The following is a 23,623-nucleotide window of genomic DNA, read 5'->3' as shown; positions in this document are numbered from 1 at the left end:
CCCCTGGGAGGGGTGGGGGGGGGGGGGTATAATACAGGGAACAGGCTTTGCTTTAGCTGTGTGAAGTGTAATTGCAAATCCATGGCACCAGGTGGTGCTGATGCTATCATTGTCAAAGTATGTCTGGGAGTTATAAACATTTTAAATTGCTTTAAATTCACTTTAATCATTAATGTGATTTAGAGAAAAATCCGTACAATATTTTACACCTTTTTCTTTAGGTTAAAATGTTAAAGATATTGGTGCTCCTGCGTTAATGTTCCAGATTAATTAACAATTTTTATTTATTGATTTACATAATATACACTAACAGGAAAACAAACAGACAGTCATGTATACACTAGGAGAGTTAGTGACACAATTAGAAGCATGAGTATTGGGACACATTCCACCTTCCTGGGATGTCACTGACCTCTGGCTGCACTACATATAAAGATGAACTCCAGCAGCAGCAGGTGAAACAACACTGACATCATCGCTGAGGTTTTCAATGTCTTCGACCTAGACGAAAAATAGTTATTGTCAATAAGCTTAACAATCTTCACCGTTGTAATTTGAGTTGTTATCAAAATATTATATTGTAGTTAACTTTTTATTGAAGTATGATTTGTTTTCTTCATACTATAAGTTTGTTTATTGCTTGAAAGAATATCCCCTTGAGAAGCATAATTGCATCATCATACCATAAAGGCTTGAATTGTGGAATGTTGCTTTTAATTGAGATATTTCATCTGTATTAACAAATCAACATTTTCATCATACATTTACATTTTCTTATATTGCAACTTTATTTTGATTATACTGTATTTTTCATCATGATAATCCTCTTTTCGTCTTAATTGTCTCAGTTTTTTAAACTTTATTCTCATACTTTTTTCATTTTGTGTTTTTTTTTTTTTACTTCATAGCCTTACAACTTATTTCTATAACATAACTTAATACTGTAATAAGTCATCTTTTTTTTCTTTTTCCTCTGGTAAAAAAAAATACATTTTATCATAATATTTATTAGTATTTAGACTTTTTTGTTGTTGTAATGGTACTTTTCCCTCATAATATAGTTACTGCATTCTTGTAACTTGTAAATTACTTTTTCTTTCATCCACCAGAACTCTTCAACCTTTTTCTCGTTTACATTTCCACTATTTGTGATTTTAGTTTAGTCCCAATACTCCCTGATGGTTAAAAAAAAAAGGGGGGGGGGGGGGGGGTGGAAATAAAGAAAGACCAGCAGATACATCTTTTGTCATTTCTCGACCTTGTAGAACAAACCACATGGTTTTGGTAGGATGGTGTTTAAATAAACCTGTCAAAAATCAACTGATATATCATAAAACTACAACATATATAATTTATAGCTGAATTTATTACATCCACCTGTCCAGTAAACGCATGTATCTCTTTTTTCCTGTGATTTGGCTTCTTATCGGACCACTTTATAAAGGCTGAATTCGTATTTTTAAGGAACGTGGTTTTATTACTGCTCTTTAAATATTTAATGGGAAATCTGCAATATCAGTCATACTCATAAATCACACACACAGAGACCATTCTAATTGTGATTTACACTTATTACCTCTTCAGAAGAACAACTAATAATGTAACATTTCGTCTTAATGATATGCTCACAAATTTGCTCACCATCTTTTAATTAGACTTTTACTGTGCTAACTATACGTTTAATTTTAATTATATATTTCCTCGTTAAATCTATTGTGGGATTCTGACATTAATTTGTTAAGTAATAAAAAAAATGGTAATGCTTAACACAAATTGAATTCTTTAAGTGAGCCACCTGTTTGAAATTAACAAATAACACGTTTTTACACGCAGGCCAATATTAAGAAGTGACACGTGCAAAGGAATACAAAGTGTATGTATAATGCCACTTACTTTTTAAAAGCATGTCCACCAGCCATTAGATGACTAAATTGACTAATCCTTTTCCCCCAAGCAATAACCGATCGAATAATGACGTCAGTGGCTTAATCCAGCAGTTTGATGCGCTTCTTTCCTCGACATATATCGACTAACGGGAGAAACAACGAAATTCAAGATGGGTGTAAAATAAAATATTATTTAGTTAAAAATCAGAGTGAAAGGGATATTACGTTTAAAAAAAATCGCCCCCAGTGCAGCTCTATTCAGCGTCCTTCAAACTTTGAGCCGCAGGCAGAAAAACAGAGTGCTCCTCTGGCCCAACTGCCCCGCCCACGCAAGAAACTTTCGTCCAATAATAGGAGAGGCCAATCAACGTGGGCACTGATTTGGGAGTGCCCGGGCGCGTTGGGGGTCAAAATTGGAGCATCTTCTTTGTCAAATATAGACGAAAGTCACTTGCATATGTTAGATCTACAAAAAAATAGCTGCAAATATAATTTTGTTTGTAGAGAATATGACTTTGATGAAGAACGATTTAAACTAAATGCACAAGTGTTCGTGTTAGTAAACAGGAACAACAAATTAAGCAATCCCACCTCTTATTTTGTTTGAATAATAATGAACAAGAGCGCGGATGTTTAATCTTTCACTATACAATCATTTGACATTTGTGAGGATCGCTGGCTGAGTTCAAACGCTCGAAAGGATTGGTGGACAAATGTTGCCATCTGTCGGTCGCAAAGCTATACGACACATTTATAGCCAATTATGCTCAATATTTTATCTGTTTCGCCTGAAACTTCAACGGGCTTTGAAAGTGAGGGACAAAAATGTAATAACGACACATTCGTAACCACATTTCAATCTTTTTTCCCACGCTTACACTGTCTTCTAAGCACTCAGACACAATCAACCTGAATACATTACAGAGTTCAAATTATGCATAAAAAAATATTTACAGTATTGGTAAAATCGACCAAATGGAACAAATAAATAGAATTGAAAGTCCTCTTCTCACACAGCTCATAGGTCACTTTATTTGGTACAGATGGCCAATCAAAAGGGAGGTATTTTTGTGTTATTGCAGTATTAACAAAAAGCAAAAAAAAAAAAAGTGTTGTTTGTGAAAATTGTAAGTGCATGTCAGAGTGAAGACATATCACCACATGTGTGTTCATTGATTTCACAATGCGCACCTTCGCGGTAATTGGGACCTCCCATTGACGACAGTGCCATGCGCACTCTGAGTACCATATCAAAGTATTTGCACACACAAATCAATTTAACAATTGTTATTTGGCTGAAGTTTGAAGTGTGCTTCATCACACGTAGAGACCTGTTCCAAATATTTCAGTCATTCATTTGGTATAAAGGAGGATGATAAAACTAGTCAAATGTGATCTTTGTACTTATTGAAGTGGTCTGCCTTGATTATTCACGTCTTGAGGAATTCTGGGCCGTCCGTCAGTGCATTCACACTCCTCTTTGCGCTGTGTGCCACTGGTGAGGCACCCAGGACAGCAGGCAGTGTGCCCTTCGGAGCGACAAGAGGGACAGGAAAGCACCAGCTGGCAGCAGAGGCGTGTGGTGCACAGCTGGTAGTGGTCCCAGGGGCATCCACAGTACCTGCAACCTAAAGAGGGATTCAGGTTAAGAGTCATGGTGGGAAAGATAGGGCAAACGGGGAAGGGAAAAGTCAGACCGCTCACCTGCTATGACATCATCATTAGATGAGATGGCGTAACGCTCGTCGAAAACAAAGAGCTTCCCGCGGTAAAAGCCGTTCGGGAAGCATTCCAGGTATTTGTGGATTCCGCCTTTTAGCTGGTAAACTTCTTTACACACGTTCTACAAAAACATTATGAAAAGATAAATCCCCTTAGCCATATTAATACTACATGCGTACTTCAGATAATCTGTTTCATGGAAATATTTTTTGATGAGTTTAAATATTGATAAATATTATAATAACAATAATGAAATAATAAAATGAAACAAAAGAAAAAATTACAATAAATAAATACAATACTACAGTATCTAATTTGCCTCCCTGCTTAGTCTCCCTCACTCATGTTTAACTGCCAAACACTGATTGATCCATGCCAACTCATGATAGTACATAGATACAAATGAAAACAACCCCCACCTCCCTAAAAACAAAACAAAACAAAATACTCACTTTAGAGCGGAGGTAAGCAGAACCACGCTCGCACCGGATGCCTCCGGTGCAGTACATGAGTACTTTCTTGTCTCGGAAGAGCTCCAAATTTTGGTCCACATAGTCTGGAAAGTAGCTGAACTTGCGGATGTCGGGTGCCAGACAACGTGAGAAACGACCCTGATGGCGGAAGAGTATTTTTAAACAAAGCCGTACAAGTTGCCTGATCGGTAAACGGAGGTCATTACATACAATTTTACTCTCGTAAAAGTTGCGGCAGTCCAGAAGGACGGTGTCACTTTCTGAATTGGAGGACAGCAGGGCTTCCACCTCTTTGTGAAACTCCTCTGGCTCCAGATGAATTCCTGAGCACCGAAACAGGCACACGATTTAACTAGGAATATAATTGGCAAATAATTAATCGTTTTGAATTTGATCCCTGAAACATGGGACAAAAAAGTTGGGAAAGAGGCAACAAAATACTGTTACATCTCCCTGTCAATATTTACATAGTTATCGTGGCAACCTAGCATCACATTGACAGTACCTGCTAGTTTGTAAGAGAGGACGTCAGGGTCTACTCCCATCGGGACGATTTCCTTAAAGACCCCCACCTTCAGCTCGCTAAAACACTCAGGACCACCATCGCTCGACTGTGCACAAACACATACACGCGCAAACACGCACACACACACACGCATGCATACACACGCACACACAAACACACAGTGGTGCATTAAACAAACAAGAGCCTGTTCAATTTTTATCCTCAAAGCAATTTTACAGCACTGCTGCAATATGGTTGGCTGTATAAATTGGTATTTATTGGGTATTTAATTGTCCACTGGTGGTAAAAATGATGTGCTGTATATTTAATATGTGATGCCAACTGAGAAATTATTTTTAATTGTATTATTTTATGGTAAATTACTGTATTTTTTGTGTAAAACTATATTACACTATTTTTCTTGTTACACTCAAAGCATTGAAAAGCGGATGGACATTTTTCAGTCAATGCCAAATCAAAGCAGTATGCCCAATAAACAGGCAAATTCATCTATGAACATTTGCTGACATAAATTAGACGTTGTTGTATGTTAAATACCTTACCTTAAAATCTTCTTTACTCATGAGGAAAAGAGGATGTGAGCACATTGCATCCACGTAGAGCTCAGTGGCGACACAGGTGCCCCCCACTGTTCCGTTGATGCCCTCTGTGGCCACCCGCACCTGAAGGACAACACTTAATTGGCTCAATGGAACAGAGATGGAAAAGAACTCACATTCTAACATGTGTGCTATTTAGGGTTAACAGTAAGTTGGTGGACTGAAAGCAAAGTTATCCGGTTTTAGCAATAGAGAGTTTGAAGCTATTTTTTTGTAGAATTTTTCATGAAGTGAGTTGAAAGGAATTCGATGTCATGCTATCACGCTCTCATTGGAAAATCAATAACGAATATCTATTAGAAAAAACTCGTAAATCAAGTCACTCGTATCTTTAGGCACCGCTGCGCGCAAAAATTAAGTTTGGTAGAAGGGGGTAAAAACAACTTTCCACTTAAACTGGAATACCTTGCCAGTTAGATGAAGGCGCTGGCATAAATCTCTCTGCCAAGCGCAGACAATGTCTGGCTGCTCTATGCGACAGTAGCGATAGTAAAGCAGAACTTTGCCAGGGCCCCTGAGCGGAATAAGAAGAAAGAGTTAAACTGAGACAAAAATCGCTTGTAGCAAGACTGAAAATGTGGCTACTTCACAAGCTGCTCCTCAGGGATGTGACTAATAATGTCCAGCATCTCAGTGGAGAAATCCATGGACAAACTTTCATTGAGCAGTTTGGCGTCATCTTTTTCCTCTTGCTGTTGGCTAAGCATGTGCTCGTACTGGACCCATGCCACTTGTTGGATTTCTCCTGCATGCATCTTGGCAACATGCTGGTGAATGGTGGCATGCTCAGCAAAGGTATGGCCACAGCAATGCCAGAATGGGCTCTCAATTGCCTCAGAAACAGCTTTCTGCTTGGATGCCACGAAGGCAGCGAAGGACTGAAAAAGAAGAGTTAATTCTTTGATGACTACAACGTACATTAAATACCCACCTATCATGGTTGGCTCTTGAGGTATGTACTTATTTGAACATTTTGTTTTGTGAAATTTATCCTCCATAGCTGACACAACACTCTCACAACTGGGTCAGTCGTCATTGGTGTCAATGAAGTATATCGTCATGAAATAGCTAAACTAAGAGACATATACTTTGTGTTATGGGGGAGCTAAGTTCAGTCTGGGCTGTTGTCGAGTCTTCGCTGAATGTGCCTGTGTAGCTCTGGAATATTTTTTTTAAATTACATTTATTTTTTTGAGAAAATGCTGTATGAGTTGAAATTATAGGTAACTGATTTGAAACCGTAGTTTGTGGTATAATTACTATATAAATTTTAGGCGAAAATGAAACATTCGTTTATTAATAATGTGTTCAGTGGCACCCACAATTTAATGTTTACAAGTCAAATCAAATTTATTTACAACCATTTTAAGGTTTAGCTCATCCATAACTAGTCAAACATACATGCAAACGTGTATTATGCACTGTGTGTATACAGTGTGTACAGTGCAGCTAACAAACACAAGAAAACACGCTGAGTGCACAAAACGACTGCAACGCAATTATAAAATGTGACTGAACAAGATAGCATGACTTGATTTATTGTGTTGTTCACTCAGTAATTTGCAATTTGCTTGAGATTGGAGCTTTAAGACTAGTGATTGAAGACTTGCTCATAAATGAATTTTGATCATCTATAGTACCTACCTTCCTCTTATGGAGATTGTAGAGTCTTCTGAGCGACGCACAGAGATGTTTCTCATTTTTTAATTTGGTTTTAGGCGAGCACGCATTTTCTGGTTCCAAATATAGAAACTCGGAGCAAACAGAAGTCATTTTTATTGGGGGGAAAGAGCAAACGTGTTTTTAATCCACGGAAACAAAAACAAGTTCAGACTTGACAGGCCGGAAGGAATAAGAGAACGCACCATGTGTCTCACTTGAACGGGCCTAATAAAAATATAAAGTATCTATAACTAAAGCTATTTGTAAGCTTAAGGGACAGTGAAAAAACAATAAAAATAATTAAAAACAACTCGATATATTTTCAGGTTATTCTAGAAACATAACATGAAAAGAGTGTATGTCTGGGTAATTTGGGGGGGGGCTCAGCATTGAGAAATGTAAATATCAGGCCGGAAAAACAAAACGGTTGCACCGCCGGATTTGTGGTTCATTTAAATAGGAATTGTTAAGCAAAGTGTTTAAATATGTATTGGTTTGCCATTAACACATTAAATACATTTAATTCACATCTCATCGAATAAAATAACGAAATTGAATGATATAGATTAAGCAATTTTAGGCTTCAGATCGACCCATAGAGCTGACAAAAGATGCATTCACCTCGCTACCGGAAGTGTGTCACATTGAAATCGGCCGGCTAAGCTATGCTAGCCTTATTTGTTGCACCTTACCCGCTCATGTCGGAGTTGAATTGATACACAAAAGGGCGCCTTTTCCCTGTTTCAGTCTACGGTAATTTCATTTACCCCCATTTTCACTACTCACGACACGACGGGTTAATCATGTCCAGGAGACGACATAGCGACTCCTATGACGGTAAGTTTGACTTACGTCGTCGTTTTTTCCACGTTGGGGTAAATGAATTACGGCCAAGTAGCCCCTTGGATTTGTTGTTCGGCGACTGCCTGCTGCGCATTGTTTTTACGAATCACATTTGAATGGGAAATGACAGATAATACTCTCAAAACACAATTGCTCGTCTGTTTTTCTTGCGTGCTGACCCGTCCATGTCGTTATACATTAGCTAGCATGTTTTTAGCATGTGAGTTAGCTACAAGCTGCAAAGGAGGCAAGCACGTTTATTTAATCATTTGTCATTTTTTTTAAATATTCGTTTCAAGAAACAGCGACTCGATCATCGCCTTGCATGAGCTTTGAAAGTACAATGTGTAAGATGTAGGCCGTTTTTATCCAAATGAATTAATTCAATGATTGTAGATTTCAAAGATTTGTAAATGAAAGTGTTCTTAATGACCAGCAGTATCTTTTAAATATAATCGTTGGTCTAATTATCGTTCAACTATATTACACGGGGGTGGCACTTCTCTGGAGGATACCATGTTATAGCTACAGACATTGGTAAATGTAGCACTTTCTGCTGTCCTTGATGAATAACGGTCTAAATTTTACACATTGTCCCTTTAAAAATCGCGAGTTGTATCCCCACTTCAAAAAAGTAAATGTTTTTAATTACATATATGAAATACTCAAGTACTGTAATTCCCAAACTATGATATGGTGTAACTTTACAAAGTTGTAAGGACACAAGTCCACTTGGATGTACAGTAAGTACACACTAACTCAAGTCCACTAAGACATAAGGGAGCCAGACCATAGAATTTGGTCAAATGAAGGTAGCACACCAGTCCATTTGAACAAAAGATGTTAGGATGAAAGTTGCCTCCTAGACGAAGAACACAAGTCCACTAGGACACAAATCTTTTGGAGCACAATTAGACTTTTGACAAAATTACACTGGGGCACGAGTAACAAGGGCTTTGTAGTTTTGAATGGCTATATGTTCAATGTTACATTTGGTTGCTCTAATGTGATCCAGGTGGCCAGGATCACAAGAGGAGAAGAACCTCTGAACCCACCGAGATTGAAGACAGCCTGGAGTCTTTGATATGCAATGTGGGAGAAAAGGTAACTCTGATGCACATCAAGTAGAATTTTGCAAGCCTTCTATTAGGGCTGGGCAATTTCAAACACAATTTCTGTTTGGCATGAGTGTTAAAATAAACAAGAGGACTGCGGAAGCTCATGAGGGCTAAAGGTAATTAAGCAAACAGGGGAGGAAAATAGAGATTTTATTATTTTATTCAAATTGTTCGTAAAAATTAAAAAAAAAAAAAAAAAGATCTATTGGCCAGGCCTACCTACTATACACATTTTACCTTTAATTAGCTCGCTGTTGTGTTTTACCTCAGTTTCCAAATAGCCTATAGTTTATGTCAAGGGTGATTTTATTTGAGTTACTGTCACTTTAGAGATTTAAGGAGTCATTTATGTTTTAGAGGGCACTGCAGTAGAATATGAATCGCTGTAATGTAATCTTTGTTTGGGCAGAGCAAGTCGTCTTTGGAAAGCAACCTGGAGGGGCTGGCCGGCGTGTTGGAGGCTGACCTTCCCAACTACAAGAACAAAATCCTTCGTATTTTATGTGCGGTGTAAGTAAAATGACTCGTCTCACAAACACATATTCACAGACACACACACACACTTTGTGTAATTATTGTATTGGCTATCTCTTGTCCGTAGGGCACGCCTCCTCCCCGAGAAGCTGACAGTGTACACCACGCTGGTGGGCCTTCTCAACGCTAGGAACTACAACTTTGGAGGCGAGTTTGTGGAGGCCATGATCCGACAGCTGAAGGAGACTCTGAAGAACAATCTCTACAATGAAGCTGTTTACTTGGTAAAATTACACAACATATGAGCATGTTGATGACCTTTTCTTCATTGGCTGTGATTACATGCTGTCAGTAATGCTTTCAAAACTCGACTATACTCAAATACGGTCATATTTGGGTTTTTAAAAATATGAACAAGTCTACTCAGTTACCGGCTTTCTACCCCGAATATGTGTGCCTGTACTGTATATGCGTTTTAATTACCTCCTTTGAACCGAACATTGATTTGCTTTCCGTGCAAAAATCTTGGTCTTTTCGATATAGGAATACTCTATACCGAAACTCAGACGCGGCATAAAGCCACACTTTTAGACCGAGGCACAAACTGTTTACACTATTGTGGTGTATGGCACAAATATAACGTGTTTCATTCACAGAAGAACAGAAAAAGCAGAAATGACATGTACTTGCATCATGACATTATTTGTATGTTACAGTTTTGATCGGAGTAACACGATTAACCTAATAGGTTTTTCCTAACACATGTAAATGGGGACATCCTGAATGTTTCCGCAATCGGATTTTTTTTACCTTAACCCAAAGATTGACTGTATGTAATCATAGTCATATTAATGCATCTCGTTTAAGGTGCGCTTCTTGTCTGACTTGGTCAACTGCCACGTAATTGCCGCTCCATCTATGGTGGCCATGTTTGAGAACTTTATCAGCGTTATGCAGGAAGAAGATGTACCACAGGTATTTTCTTAAACATTGTCATTGTCACACTGTACTGTATGTGGGTAGTCGATATGGATTCATAAACTTGTTTTGTTTGGGTGCAAAGGTTCGGTCCGATTGGTTTGTGTACGTAGTGCTGTCCTGCCTGCCATGGGTGGGCAAGGAGCTCTATGAGAAGAAGGATGTTGAGATGGACAGACTCCTCAGCCAGATTGAAGGCTACCTCAAGTGAGACTTGACTTGATTTTTTTTTTCCAGGCTGATGGAAAATTTTTATTGGGGCTTTTTTAAAAAAAAAAAAAAAATCACTGTTCAACTGTTGTGGACCTAATAACACATTTTAATAATAATTGTTTTTTGTGCGTCCCTAAAGTGTTTTGCAAACCTCTTCTTGGCTTTTCAGTAATTTACTATCCCTGTTTGTTCTTAACCTGATACTCTGAATGATTTGTGTATCTTCTACCTGTTCTTTCAGGAGGAGAGTGAAGACTCATCTCCCCATGCTTCAGGTGTGGACTGCTGAGAAGCCCCACCCTCAAGAAGAGGTGAAAAAGTTGATCTAATTTCAACAACGGCATCCACAAAGTTTTTTTTCTGTCACTAACACCCACCATGTGTCCTGGCAGTACTTGGACTGCCTTTGGGCGCAGATCCAGAAGCTTAAAAAGGACCGCTGGCAGGAGTGGCATATTCTGCGTCCATACATTGCCTTCGACAGTGTCCTGTGCGAGGCTTTACAGCACAACCTGCCCCCCTTCACACCGCCGGGACACATGCCCAATGCCCAGTATCCCATGCCCCGCGTCATCTTCCGCATGTTCGACTACACCGATGCACCCGAGGTAAGCCATTTTGGCACGTGACTGCTTTCAAGCTCGACCATCTCGAACGGGCTGCGTGTGACATCACGGCACTAGTACGGAGGCTGACAGGAAGCATATTGATTTCGGTTTTATTTTATTATCGATTTAATGACCTTTTATATTGATTTAAATTGTAGTAAATGAGAATTGCGAGTCTGATTAATCTTTTTTTTTTTTTTTTATGCTTTGCACACCCCTACTATTTAATGCCGTTACCACTTGACATTTGCTCTCAAAGTAAACCTAAACATATAGATGTGCAGTAAATTTAAAACCAACCAGCAGTACCCTAAGGACCATTTTAAGCCTGAGCCTATTAATTATCCTTAAAATGCTTAACCACAGTTCAACATTGTTTTCTAATGCTGTCACCAGCTGACACGACAAATAATAGATTTTTATAAAATGTTTCATACTGTAATTTTGTACTGTAGTACATTTAAATTGTGAAGGCCCGTCATGCATTTCTGCGCATGATTTATAACAGTAACCATCTGTCTTAGTTGTGAAACACTAATCCTTTTTTAAATGTATTTAGTATTGTCTTGTGTGACTGCTTTATGTTGCCATCAGGGTCCTGTCATGCCCGGTAGTCATTCTGTGGAGAGGTTTGTCATCGAAGAGAACCTGCACTGCATCATGAAGACTCATTGGAGAGAACGCAGAACTTGGTGAATCTCTACATAGTTCCTTTATACACCTTGTGCTTGTTGAAATCCATGTATGTATATGTGTGTGCATGTGTGTATGTGGTGGTACTTCAGCTTATGACCCGACTTAGTTACAAGTACTTTATATAAAAAAAAAGACAGCCAAATGCTCACTACTAACTTTTATCTGCAATTTCAATCAATCAATCAATTTGTAGAGCACTTATCATACATAAAAATCAGACTGAGTCTTGAATACATAAAACCAAAATGCTTCATATCATAAAAGAAATCCAGCTTCCGCTGGATTCATTCCAACAATTCATATTCCAACAAGCAGACCGTTGCATGCACCCGCATACACAAATAGTTTAACTTTTTGTTCAGGCAGAGCAAAAATAAAAAGAATGAAAAAAAAAAAAGAAATACGTGAGGCAAAATCACCTAAGGGGAGCTTTTCCATGTAGAGAGGAATGATCACCCAGCCACACCTCTCAGTGCTAAAGCACCCTATTGATTTGTTTTTCATGTAGTTGGAACAGATTAACAATGTTTTGTTTTTTCCACTAAGAAAAGATCATTTAAGATACAGTTTTTTTTTTTGTTTTTGTTTGCTGGTTTGGTGTAGATTCTTGGTCTTTACTTGTTGTTTTTCTGGCAGCGCTGCCCAGCTGCTCAGCTACCCCGGCAAAAATAAGATCCCGCTCAACTATCACATTGTTGAGGTATGCCTATTTCTTTGCCTTGTTTGTTAGATGCAATCGTGTGTAACGCTTTTTTCTTATTAACTTAAGGTGATCTTTGGAGAGCTTTTTCAACTTCCCTCTCCACCTCACATTGACGTAATGTACACATCACTGCTGATTGAACTTTGTAAACTACAGCCAGGCTCGCTGCCACAAGTCGTATCCTAAAAAAATGTCAATGTTTTCAGTTTTCATCCATGAATTTTTTTTTTTTCATTCTAAATTTGTGGTTGAAGCAACAGCGACAAGGGAATTCAGTGAAATAAGCTTGAAAAATAAATAACGAGTACGCCGGAGCTCCAAATATTGAATGGACATTGGATGTTTCTTTAACTGAGTGCCTCAGTTGGCCCAAGCCACAGAGATGCTCTACATGCGCTTGGACACCATGAACACCACGTGCATTGACAGGTAATCCAAGTCTCCTCCTCCCCTCCACTGGAGGGCCACACCCATATATTTTTCTGTCTCACCCTGACCATCTTCCCGGTTCCAGACTCATTAACTGGTTCTCCCACCATTTGAGCAACTTCCAGTTCCGATGGAGCTGGGACGACTGGTGAGCCAAGCTTCTAAACGTAAAGTGTGGATTTTTTTGTGTAAACTGGCTTCATTGACCCATTGTTGTTTTTGTAAAGGGCTGATTGTTTGACATTGGATCCTGAAAAACCCAAACCCAAATTTGTCAAAGAGGTTCTGGAGAAGTGTATGAGGTATGATTTTTTTTTTCCCATATTTGAATAGATCTAATAACAATATGTTAGGGGTCTTTAAACCGCCAACGTGATTTAATTAAGATACAATCGAGGTTCACACATAAAGCGACTAAAACTTAACGATCATAGAGTTGGCCAATAAATCAAAATTCAGCTGTGATTTTTGCCTATCACTTTCATAAAAACAATACATCCACCCGTTTTTTTATAGCCACTTATCTTTAGTAGGTTTGGGTGGCTGGCTGGCTGGTACCTATCCCAGCCCTCTTGGGCCATTAGGTGGGTGACACCTTGGACTGGTTGCCAATCAATTGCAGGGCACACAGAGACAAACAGCCAAACACACAATCAAATCATAAAAAAACATATTTCTATAGCTCTGAAACACCACAGTCTAAAGGGCTTCACAGGTGGAATGAATATGGAAAAAGCCAGAGATTCAGCGGACTTCTTTTTAGCCTGCAGGGTCATTAACAAACATTTTGTGACTGAAGTTGTCGGAACATACGATGATATATTAAGTCGACGACATACGAAGGAGCTAATTTGAGTCGAATTTTAAAAGTAATTAACAACACCTTAAAATGCTCAGGTGTACTGGAAGTTTGACGCTAGACAGTGTCCTGTTTTAATGGTGACGGGATATGTTTGTTTTGCAGATTGTCCTACCACCAAAGGATAGTGGAAATTGTCCCACCGACCTTCGCCGCCCTCATTCCCGCCGAGCCCATATTCATTTACAAATATGTAGAGGAAAGCGCTTGTAAGACTTTTTGTCTCTTTTAACTGCCAAAAAGCTCTGAAAAATGTGCCATACACTTGGAATCATTCACACTTTATTTTTTTCCTCCTTAGCGTTGTTGCCGGGTTACCCCGTCTCAGTCACTGTCTGCAACGCCATCAAGAATCGAGCGTCCAATGAGGAGATTCTTACCATTCTCAAGGATGTGCCCAACCCCAACCAGGACGACGACGATGGTTGTGTTTTGTTTGTTTTGTTTTTTTTGTTTCCTTTTACTTACTCAACATATTTTACATTGTAATGATTTATGTCAGCTGCTTATAGCTGAACGTGGAAATCATTTGAAATTTATGCTATTCCTCTTCTTCCTTTTGGCAGATGAAGGCGAGAGCTTCAACCCGCTCAAGGTGGACGTTTTCTTGCAGACGCTTCTTCACTTGGCAGCCAAATCCTTTAGCCACTCGTTCAGCGCCCTGGGAAAGTAAGTTCACCTCAGATCTTTAAAAAGATGAAGCTCACGAAATGCTGTGTTTGTTTTACAAATTTCTGAGATCATTTTCTAAATATTGGTTGCCGCACTGTTCTTGAGAAGGTCAAAATATTCGTGACGGTCCCGTTATCAAGGATATTTAAGCATACACCAACTTTCCAAATGTTTTTTTTCTCTGATTTTTATGTAGCAATACTGTGAGGCATACTTCTTACGACATTGTATTATCACAGCATCTTAATTGTCAGTAAGATTACTTATGGTACCGTTGTTTTTTGTTTGATGGCTAAGGCTGGGAACACTGGGCACACTTGATGAATTCTGTACTTGTAAAACATGTATTGGGGAAAAAGCCTCCCCACTCGTTGAGGTGCGCTGTTCTTCCCCGCAGGTTTCACGAGATCTTGAAGGCCCTAACGGATAGCGACGAAGGCAAACTGCACATTCTCAAGGTGGTCTACCAAGTGTGGAAGAACCACCCGCAGGTTAGGCGCTCACCCCATCAGTTTCCCGTCTCTTGGCGGGTGTCGGCTGACTTTTGTCAATCCTTCAGATGATCGCCGTGCTGGTGGATAAAATGATCCGCACGCAGATTGTGGACTGCGCCGCTGTGGCCAATTGGCTTTTCTCTCAGGACATGGCTCACGAGTTCACCAGGTATGCACAGAGTCCATTTTCTCATCCAGTCCCACGTGTGAGAAGCTCTACAAGTTCTCTCTGCCGCCTTCACGGCTAGGCTTTACATCTGGGAGATTCTGCACTCCACCATCCGGAAGATGAACAAACATGTCCAAAAGATCCAGAAGGAGCTGGAGGAGGCCAAAGACAAGTTGGAGAAGCAGCAAAATAAGAGGGTTTGTCCTCTTCCATTCAAAGAAATTGCAGAAACTCTGTTTTTAATTTCTATGTGTATATAGTAGTAGACATATCTGGTATCCTGGAGGTACAGTAATGAACATTCCCTCTTGACAAGCGAGGCGAAGCACATGTTTATTGCAGTAGCACATCTACGGTGGCCAACAAAACAGATTGTGTTGATGATGGTTATTTCAATATAACTTAACATCACTAGTTAGAACATATTATAGCCCCATTTAATGATCGCTATCTTAACCAAATCATCCATTGAAGCCACACAAGCTGAAAGTCACAGATATAATATTAGAAAGAGCGGATAGCTAATAGGAGTTTTAGGAATAAAAGTTTTACGTGTATCTAATGAAGCCATGTGATAATTGATGGAATACTTAACTAAAAAAAAAATGAAATTGCTGCAGCCCTAGCGGGTTTTCAATTTTCACTGTCTGTTCCCAGCAGCCACTGTCTGCTGGATAGGTTAAATATTTAAAAACAAATTTGCGGGTTGATCTCTTATCGATACATTTTACATAGGACTACAACTTGAAAAAAAAGCTGGAGAAAAGCCTGCTTTTTCAGAGTAGTAGAGTGGGAAAGCCTCGATTAGTTTTTTTTTTATTATTGTCATCGTATTATTCAGTGTTTTGTCTGTGCCTTCAATACGGTGGGGGGGGGGGGTATTGGAAGAAGTGTCAGCTGTTAAACTTTCCTCTTCCCTGACACACAGCCGAAGGACAGTGGCGACGAAGAGGACATGGAGAAGAACAGCGAGGACGAGGAGGGCCAGCTGGAGGAGCAGATCGAGAGGCTGCAGGAAAAGGTGGAGTCGGCCCAGAGCGAGCAGAAGAACCTTTTCCTTGTCATCTTCCAGGTAGGATTCTTTCATGTTTTTTTTTTGAAGAATAAAAACATTACAAAAACATTTTCTAAGGACGTTAAGGAATAAAAACCTCACCTTGGTTTTACACGCTTATAGTGATCTTTTAAGAAATCAATCACAAGTTAACGTGTTTACTCTGCAGCGCTTCATCATGCTATTGACGGAGCATCTTGTGCGCTGCGAGACGGGCAGCGTCAACATCAGCACGCCTTGGTACAAGAACTGCGTGGAGAGGCTGCAGCAGATCTTTCTCATGGTAATGCACACACATGAACACACAATGCACACTGGTGAGGGACATAAAAGTACTCACGCAAACGGCTTGATTCCTCGTCAGCACCACGTGACCATCCAGCAGTATATGGGCACGTTGGAAAACCTGCTGTTCACAGCTGAACTGGACCATCATATCCTAGCAGTCTATCAGCAGTTTTGTGCCCTTCAGCTCTGAAAATCCTCCATTTCCAGCTCTTGCATCAAGAATTCCCTCAGCCATATAAATACAAATTCCAAAGCCTTTTTTTTAATCACGCCCTTGATGGACTCCAAGTCCCACTTCAACTTTTTTTTTTTTTTTTTTTTATATATATATATATATTTGTTTTAGGTGGAATGGAAAGGGAATTAAAACTCCTAAGTCCTTTAAAGCAGATGTGTGTTTGCTTTTTTAATGAAATGTGACAAAGACATGTTGGAAATACATCTCACATCGTGTCATTAACTCACGCTTTCTGCTCATTTTGATGCTTTTCCTTGAAAGGAATTGGCAGTGTAGTCAATAAAATGTAGGGAATGTTTTTTTTTTTTTTTTTTTTGGTTTTGAACATTGTTATTTTATTATGGTAATTGTTTGTTTGGCAATTAATTTTACATATAATGTAGGGTGGACCACAATTAAAATCTTTACATTAAATGGATAAATCATAAAATAAAATAAATTATTTTTAATTATGTTATCCCATTGACAACCCCCCCCCACCTCCAAAAAAAGCCATCAAAAAACATTAAAAAAAAAAAGGGAGATACACATTACTGAATGCCAAGAAGGGGAAAAGGAAGTATGGCATTTTATGACAATTTTATTAGATTAAAAGAATAAATTGTAATTTTTTAATTACATTTTTATTTTTCAGATACTTACAAATCCACAAAAGCAATGTAAAATTAATGAAACATTTTTCTCTTTTTTTTTTTTAATCAAAGATGTCTCTTTTTAGACTTATATTTTCAGTCATTGTAAAAGCTTTTTTCCCTAAAATTTATAATGGAATGTTTAAAAAAAAAAGACATGACATATTTTGGGGTATTTTTAAAAGTGCAAATCGCTTTTTCACACTGGTTTTTGGTCATCACAGCACCATTATTGATCATAAGTAAGGATGTCCCAAAATGATTGGATTTCTGATGTCCAGCTCCCAAAAAATCTTCGATATAGATATTACTGCGCTAGGCTGCAATGTCGACATTGTATTGTAAGTGGAAAAAGTTGCAATGAGACATCATCAGAAGGTCAATGAAAAACACCCAAGTGGTTGCCAAAAGGTTAAAAAAAACAAAGTGTCTCTTATTCTATCATCATGGCTCATGTCTCCACGATGGCTGGGATGGGAGTGTCGGCTGCGTTGTCTTGCGTGCGCCCATAGGTGGCGTCCTCCTCAGCTTCAATGCGTTTGTAGCGCGTGCGGAAGACCATGATGAAGACACACGTGAAGGTGGTGGTCAGCACTGCCAGTACCATCATGGGCACTGAGGGTTGAAACAATTAAAAAAGACAACAAAATACTTTTAAATATTAATGTAAAAATCCTCACTTGTAGACATTTACAAATGTATGAATTATATAGTGTTAAAAAACACTTGTTTTACTACAGTTCATACAGTATACTTTTCAACATTTTTATAGTACAAGCTGTGTGTTGTCCTACAAAAGGTCTATTTGTTTTGGTTATATTTCAACTGTAAATAAGAGAAATCGATTCATACCGAAAGGATTTTAATTTTATACCACATAATTGTAAACGTAAAATATGAAAGCAATTTTATCCAGTATCTAGAAAAAAACATATATGTTCATGATACGTTACCCTTCCAGTTCTGGGGAGCAAGCCCGCATGTCATGTGTGGTGACTCAGCCACAGGTGTGGCTAAAGACTGGAGGAGGACAATGTAGACGATGGAGAAGATTTGTCTACAAAGATAAACGGAGGGGGGGGGGGGGGGGGTCAGGCACCCGCACCTCAGTAGTTGTTTCCAAGAACCGCTTTAAAAGGATTAGTAAAGTTTGAAAGAGACTCCTCATGAAGATCTGATTTGGTACCCTGATATGAAGATGAGTCCTGCTGAAGTGGCCTCTCCCACCGGGTAGGAACATTCCACAGACAGCTCCATCACCACCGGGTAAATGGAGAAACCGAAGAAGCCAAAGAGCGAGCACACCGTCGCCACGGCGATGCTTTGCTGCTGCATCAGACACACCTGAAGAGGATTTTGTATTTAGACTTTGTGCAGTAAACCCCTAAAATCGGAAGACTGGTGCGTGTTCTCACCACAGAGAAGGCGATGCCCGCCAAGGCAGAGATGGCCATGTTGACCTTGATGGCCTCTGTAAATTGTTTGGTTTTATCCACAAAAAGCCCTAGTAGGGCGGCTCCCACGATGCCAAATACGATGAAGAGGGCAGCGCACAGGCCCGCAAAGTCCTACCGAAAGGAGTCCCATAACTTACCCGGAATTAGAGTCCCTAATATGACCTCAGACAGGTTTGAAGACTCTACATTTACTTTATTTACATAATGACACAAGATCGTCTTCAGCGCTTACAAAATCACAAACATCACGCGGGTTAAAAAAACTAAACATAGGTGACGTGGTTTGATAAAACCAGGCATTTTGCCTTTTATTTGCACTATTACTGAGATCAAGCCTATTCATTTGTGCCCACTATTTTGTTCATTTTGTCACAACAGGGCGGCGGAGTTACAAGCATCCCACCAAACACATCAGACACTGAAAGGGCAGAACCTCCGCTACTGGGCAGACTGACTGTTTGTTAGCTTCAATGAGTCAAACCATCACAAACAAAAGTCCACTACAGCGGACCCAAATAATAGGCTCAAAGTCTCGAGGACTTAAACATTTTTGACGATACTCTGCAAACAGGATAGAAGAAGACTCGGTACGCTTTTGCAGTAAACATTTAAATAGTAAATAGTTATTTAACGAGAGAATTGCCTGGCAAGTAACTTAGGAGAATTTGAAGGTTCAGCCTTGCAAATTATTTTTGACTTTATCCTTTATGACTTTAAACTATTTACTTTTTTTATGATATAACTCTTGACTTTAGCCTCTGCGGCACAATGGTCCAAAGTCAAAAGGAGTCAGGAGAACTTTACGGATGAGCAAAGAAGAAGACTCACATTCGAGTAACCCTGCACGCACAAGATCTGGTCCAGCAGCGTGCTGAAGCACGTGAAGACACCCACGCCGGAACCGAAGCACAATAGCAGCACCAGATATGCTCGGTTCTTCAGCAGCTGTGCGACGCAAAACACCAGAAATTTAGCATTGCGCAACACTAAATCTTCTCGACAAAAAGCATGTAGAGGCACGTCCCTACCAGTTTGACACCTTGCACGAATGGTTCGGAGGTGGAAAATTCCGCGCTGGCCGACGGTGGCGTTGGCGGGCCGCTGCTGCGTATGCCCACCGTGGCCAGGAAACAGATCAGGCAGGTGGGAATGGAATAGGCTAACATCTGGAGGAAGCAAGGTGACTCCTTCATATGTAGTATTTGTGTGCGTGCGCATGTAAGTAACTCACCAGTACTGGGATGTGATCTGATGTGCGTGCAACCGCAGGCGATACCAAGTTAGCCACCAGGATGCCCAGCGGGTTGGCTGCGGACGCAAATAGTGTGGGGTCAAGCGTGTTGTCAAAATAAAAAGAGTAAGCGTGGATGAAGTGCAAAATATTCACTATTTTTGTTTAAAAATAGATTGTATTCAATGAGAAAAACAGAGCAGTCATTTTAATGCCGTGACACCGTATTATTTTTGCTCATGGTTATCACGCCGTCAGAATCTAATATTGGCCCACGTCTACGAGAGGTGCGGCAAAACCTCACCCATGGAGGCCAGCATGTTGGCAGTGGCCCGTTGGTGCTCCGGGAACCAAAGCGCGGCCATCTTGGTGGGCGTAAAGATGATGAGTGGCTGCGCCACCGCCGCCAGTGTCTGGCCCATCATCACCAAGCTGTAGTTGACATTGAGGCCCTTATTTGGCGGACTCCCTATTATGCGAGTAACACCTCCAAACATGTTCAACCACGAGCCCAGGATGAGCTACAGACAAAATACATAAAAAATAGTTTGAATAACAGTTGATGCAGCAGATAATGAAAAATACAAATGAACTCATTCAAAATTTATGAAAGAAAACTGTAGAACATTTAAACAATGGCTTAATGTGTGTGTCCCAAGCCAAAGCGCTAACCCTTAACCAGAGTTAGGGTCTTCTAATTTCATGTCTTTCTTCTGCTCCAGAACTTGACCTTGCCCTCCCACTCACAAGAGGAATTCATCAGGTTGTACCAAACATTGTCAGTGTCAGTTTTAGGGTGTGATTGGGCTTTGTGTCCATCCGCCAACAGCTCAAACACAATTATTATTATTAATTAATTTTAAACAGTGTAACTGTAGAACCACAGACATGGTATTAACTTTAAGTCTAACTACAAAACAGAAGCAGAGCAGCGCCTGACAAATGATGGACCAGAAAAAAATAATTATTTTTTTGAATGTCAAAGGTCGCCCTCTAGTGGTGGCGGAAGGTTAGTCAAAAATACACGGAGGGACTGATGAGTACAATTTTGTATGGCTTGAAAAAATGACGGACCAACGATGTTGGAAAGGGGGCAGGGCTCTGACGAATGATGGACCAGCAAAAAAATGGAAGTTGCCCACCTCAATTCTCTCGTTCTGTGTGTAAAAATGCATTGAATATTTTTTTAAAACCCTACACAGGAAATTTATACTATAAAGAGTAAAACTTCAGAGTGAAAATTTACGCATGGAAGCGTAAACTATTCAGAGATTGAATCCAAATCGAAATTTTAATTTATAGATCGGGATCAAATATTGTTTCTTCAAAGTAAAATGTAGTCTAAAAACCTGTTTTGCAGAACCATGATATTTTTGTCACAACATCACATCTGGCACAGAACTGTCAATGCTGTCTTTTTCATTGATTTAGGTTACAATGAGTGGCGCAGCAGCCAATAAATATAACGACAGCTTCATTACCGTTATACGCAGCCCAAGCGTGTCCAGCATCCAGGTGGTGGCAAAGCTGAGCGGAACGGACACCACCATGAAGACCACTGACAACCAGTTGATGTCTGTCAAGGTAACTTGTAGGTACTGGGCAGACTGGTCTGCCACTGGTGCAAAGGTTAGCCATAACTGGGAAATAAATGCATACAAATAATGATCAGTGAAGATAACAAAAAAATTACTTAGCATAACATAGCATTCATTGCCAGCTAGTGGAACCTCTGAAATCAAACTGGAAAAAAAAAAAAGGTAGTAATTAGAGGACCGCTCTTCCTTCAAGTAGTGAAGTTATTTATTAATTTTCTTTGTTTTTTTTTTTTTTTTTACTTTTTTTTTCAAATTATTTTAATTCTTTTTATTTTTAAGGGCTACAAAAATAAACAGACGTTGCTAAAAGAAGATAACAGAAATAGATATGTATCTGTAATAAATGCAAAATATGCAAATAGCCGGAAACAGCAAACGTAAATACAGCCATTGGGGGAATGCCTCAATGTACCACTGCTTCGCTGGCCATAAAAAGGTGTCGTAGATATTTTTATTGTTAAAAAAAAAAATCCTGTTCTAATGCATTGCCGAGGTATCGATTAGCTATAGGGAGATCCTCAAAATCAGTTGACTCAGACTGGGACTCTCTACTTACCTCATTGAATGACGTAATGATAATTCAACGTGTTATCAAAACAAAATACGAATGAATGAGATGCCTTATAAATGATGAATTGGATGTTTCCAAACTTCTAAGTGTTTCAAAACTAACTTTTTTGTGAAGTTTTCCAACGGATCCCTTGGATCTCCGCTACAGAGCATGCAAGAACTGTTCATGCTGGCTGAATCATGAGACACGAGATCACGTGAACAAAAACGAGGAAGTGAAACCGTACTGTATATACTGTACAAATATGATAAAATTATGATTAATCGTTTAAATTCAACCGGCCAAACCAGTACAAGTATTATAATAAAAAAAAACTTTAATTGCACAGTTTCCTCTGCAATAGGATCACAACTTCATTTACATTAAAACGTTTATTACAGGGTGGCTACGGAATCCCTATCGTATTCAAAGCAATCAATATCATTTTACAATAGAAGTGCCCCATTTTACTAGCATAAGTGTATTTTGACAACATTATCTAATCTGAACTCTGTTTGATTTCCCTCACCGTGGCGTTGGAGCAGTTGAGCAGGCACAGCACCAGGAGGACGAACCACCTCCTTTTGTACACTTTGAATTGAAGCAGCTTCTTCAGTTCGTCGTTCGGACCAGAAGCCGACGACGATGGCGATGGCGATGAGATGGCAACTTTAGTGTCGTCGTCCTCCACGCTTTCCATCGTTGACGCCCGGCTGGCTGGCTGAAAAGCTAATACTCGCCACGCCACATTGTTGGTCAACTTTTACTTTTTCTCTTTCGATTGTTAAAAAAAACGACACGTCACGGGTCGAAGTCCGCAATTAAATGATTGATTTCTCAACCCAACAAGCAACTTCGATTCCGGCGAAGAAGGCTAGAAAACAACATATTCGACGTAATGCAAACATCACTCGTTCTTGTCAATGGATTGACCGCAAAGATCTTCTATTGACAGATGATGTTGAGAGCGACGCTCGGCTGGGCTCAACAAATGGTCGCCTTGTGAGGTGGGTTGGCAAAATATTCGAATATTAGGGAGAAGTCCATATTTTAATAACACGTTTCATAAATTAAAAAAAAAAAATCAGTTCACCGCACACAAAGTATTTCACTCATTTTTTAACTGTAATGGTTCTGACAGAATTTTTAACCCAGTAAGCAGTGCTTTTTTTTCGCAACCCCCTCCTACTCCCCCAAAAACAAACAAAAATAACTTTTCGTACCCCGCACTCCCGAGGTGAGTATATCTAAGATCAGTATCTATAAAAATCGTACACGAAAACTTTATCATTTTATCATAATCATTTTTGACACCAGAAAAAGGAGGCTAGAAAAACAACAATCGATTTGATGCAAACATTACTTGTTCTTGTCAACGGATTGACTACAAAGATCTTCTATTGACAGATGTGATGTTACGAGCGACGCTCTGCTGCGATCAACACGTGGTG

The 23,623-nt window shown here is 39.5% G+C and overlaps 4 protein-coding genes across 4 annotated transcripts in view; 1 reads left to right on the top strand and 3 right to left on the bottom strand.

Annotated features, from left to right (window-relative positions):
• The window catches only part of fgfrl1a (fibroblast growth factor receptor like 1a), a 32,767-nt gene extending 30,600 nt beyond the window's left edge, over window positions 1–2,167 (bottom strand). Inside the window, exons 1-2 of the mRNA XM_088432232.1 lie at window positions 1,894–2,167; window positions 413–501 (exon numbers count right to left, since the gene is read on the bottom strand). Coding sequence (XP_088288358.1) covers window positions 413–501; window positions 1,894–1,919 — 115 coding nt within the window. The 5' untranslated portion in view covers window positions 1,920–2,167. The remainder of the gene's footprint in view (window positions 1–412; window positions 502–1,893) is intronic.
• A 582-nt stretch (window positions 2,168–2,749) lies between these two features.
• Window positions 2,750–7,032, bottom strand: tstd2 (thiosulfate sulfurtransferase like domain containing 2). Its single transcript, XM_088431670.1, has 9 exons — window positions 6,851–7,032; window positions 5,792–6,084; window positions 5,612–5,720; window positions 5,150–5,269; window positions 4,587–4,692; window positions 4,292–4,404; window positions 4,061–4,219; window positions 3,591–3,729; window positions 2,750–3,514 (listed from the first exon to the last, which is right to left on the bottom strand). The coding sequence occupies exons 1-9, from the start codon at window positions 6,977–6,979 to the stop codon at window positions 3,291–3,293; spliced, it is 1,392 nt and encodes a 463-aa protein (XP_088287796.1). The 5' UTR covers window positions 6,980–7,032; the 3' UTR covers window positions 2,750–3,290.
• Window positions 7,033–7,530: 498 nt separating this feature from the next.
• On the top strand, window positions 7,531–16,855 carry ncbp1 (nuclear cap binding protein subunit 1). The gene is made up of 23 exons (XM_088431290.1): window positions 7,531–7,705; window positions 8,727–8,815; window positions 9,239–9,339; window positions 9,431–9,587; window positions 10,171–10,278; window positions 10,367–10,488; window positions 10,736–10,805; window positions 10,887–11,102; window positions 11,697–11,794; window positions 12,435–12,498; window positions 12,568–12,678; window positions 12,866–12,930; window positions 13,016–13,078; window positions 13,158–13,232; window positions 13,895–13,998; window positions 14,091–14,213; window positions 14,356–14,458; window positions 14,859–14,952; window positions 15,021–15,124; window positions 15,204–15,321; window positions 16,053–16,196; window positions 16,348–16,461; window positions 16,543–16,855. Exons 1-23 carry the CDS (start codon window positions 7,672–7,674, stop codon window positions 16,654–16,656), a joined length of 2,391 nt encoding a protein of 796 aa, XP_088287416.1. The 5' UTR covers window positions 7,531–7,671; the 3' UTR covers window positions 16,657–16,855.
• A 411-nt stretch (window positions 16,856–17,266) lies between these two features.
• On the bottom strand, window positions 17,267–23,363 carry slc49a3 (solute carrier family 49 member 3). The gene is made up of 10 exons (XM_088431291.1): window positions 22,702–23,363; window positions 21,506–21,664; window positions 20,329–20,545; window positions 20,025–20,101; window positions 19,822–19,959; window positions 19,622–19,738; window positions 18,752–18,904; window positions 18,523–18,680; window positions 18,290–18,393; window positions 17,267–17,951 (listed from the first exon to the last, which is right to left on the bottom strand). The coding sequence occupies exons 1-10, from the start codon at window positions 22,870–22,872 to the stop codon at window positions 17,788–17,790; spliced, it is 1,458 nt and encodes a 485-aa protein (XP_088287417.1). The 5' UTR covers window positions 22,873–23,363; the 3' UTR covers window positions 17,267–17,787.
• Between the last annotated feature and the right edge of the window lie 260 nt (window positions 23,364–23,623).

Source organism: Hippichthys cyanospilos, chromosome 13 (assembly GCF_059441005.1).
Source record: "Hippichthys cyanospilos isolate Australia breed blue-spotted pipefish chromosome 13, RoL_Hcya_1.0, whole genome shotgun sequence".
In the NCBI taxonomy this organism is placed as follows: Eukaryota; Metazoa; Chordata; class Actinopteri; order Syngnathiformes; family Syngnathidae; genus Hippichthys; species Hippichthys cyanospilos.
The sequence above is the reverse complement of the archived record's forward strand: the minus strand, read 5'-3'. Positions and strand labels throughout refer to the sequence as shown.

Coding starts and splice junctions, on each gene's coding strand:
- tstd2 (XM_088431670.1), bottom strand. CDS start 6,979: ATGACTTCTGTTTGCTCCGAGTTTCTATATTTGGAACCAGAAAATGCG. Junction 5,270..5,611: donor GCCTTCATCTAACTGGCAAG/GTATTCCAGTTT, acceptor GTTGTCCTTCAG/GTGCGGGTGGCCACAGAGGG. Junction 3,515..3,590: donor TAATGATGATGTCATAGCAG/GTGAGCGGTCTG, acceptor ATCCCTCTTTAG/GTTGCAGGTACTGTGGATGC.
- ncbp1 (XM_088431290.1), top strand. CDS start 7,672: ATGTCCAGGAGACGACATAGCGACTCCTATGACG. Junction 12,679..12,865: donor CAGGCTCGCTGCCACAAGTC/GTATCCTAAAAA, acceptor TGAGTGCCTCAG/TTGGCCCAAGCCACAGAGAT. Junction 12,931..13,015: donor AACACCACGTGCATTGACAG/GTAATCCAAGTC, acceptor TCCCGGTTCCAG/ACTCATTAACTGGTTCTCCC.
- slc49a3 (XM_088431291.1), bottom strand. CDS start 22,872: ATGGAAAGCGTGGAGGACGACGACACTAAAGTTGCCATCTCATCGCCA. Junction 19,960..20,024: donor CAGATCACATCCCAGTACTG/GTGAGTTACTTA, acceptor TGCTTCCTCCAG/ATGTTAGCCTATTCCATTCC. Junction 19,739..19,821: donor TCGTGCAAGGTGTCAAACTG/GTAGGGACGTGC, acceptor TGCGTCGCACAG/CTGCTGAAGAACCGAGCATA.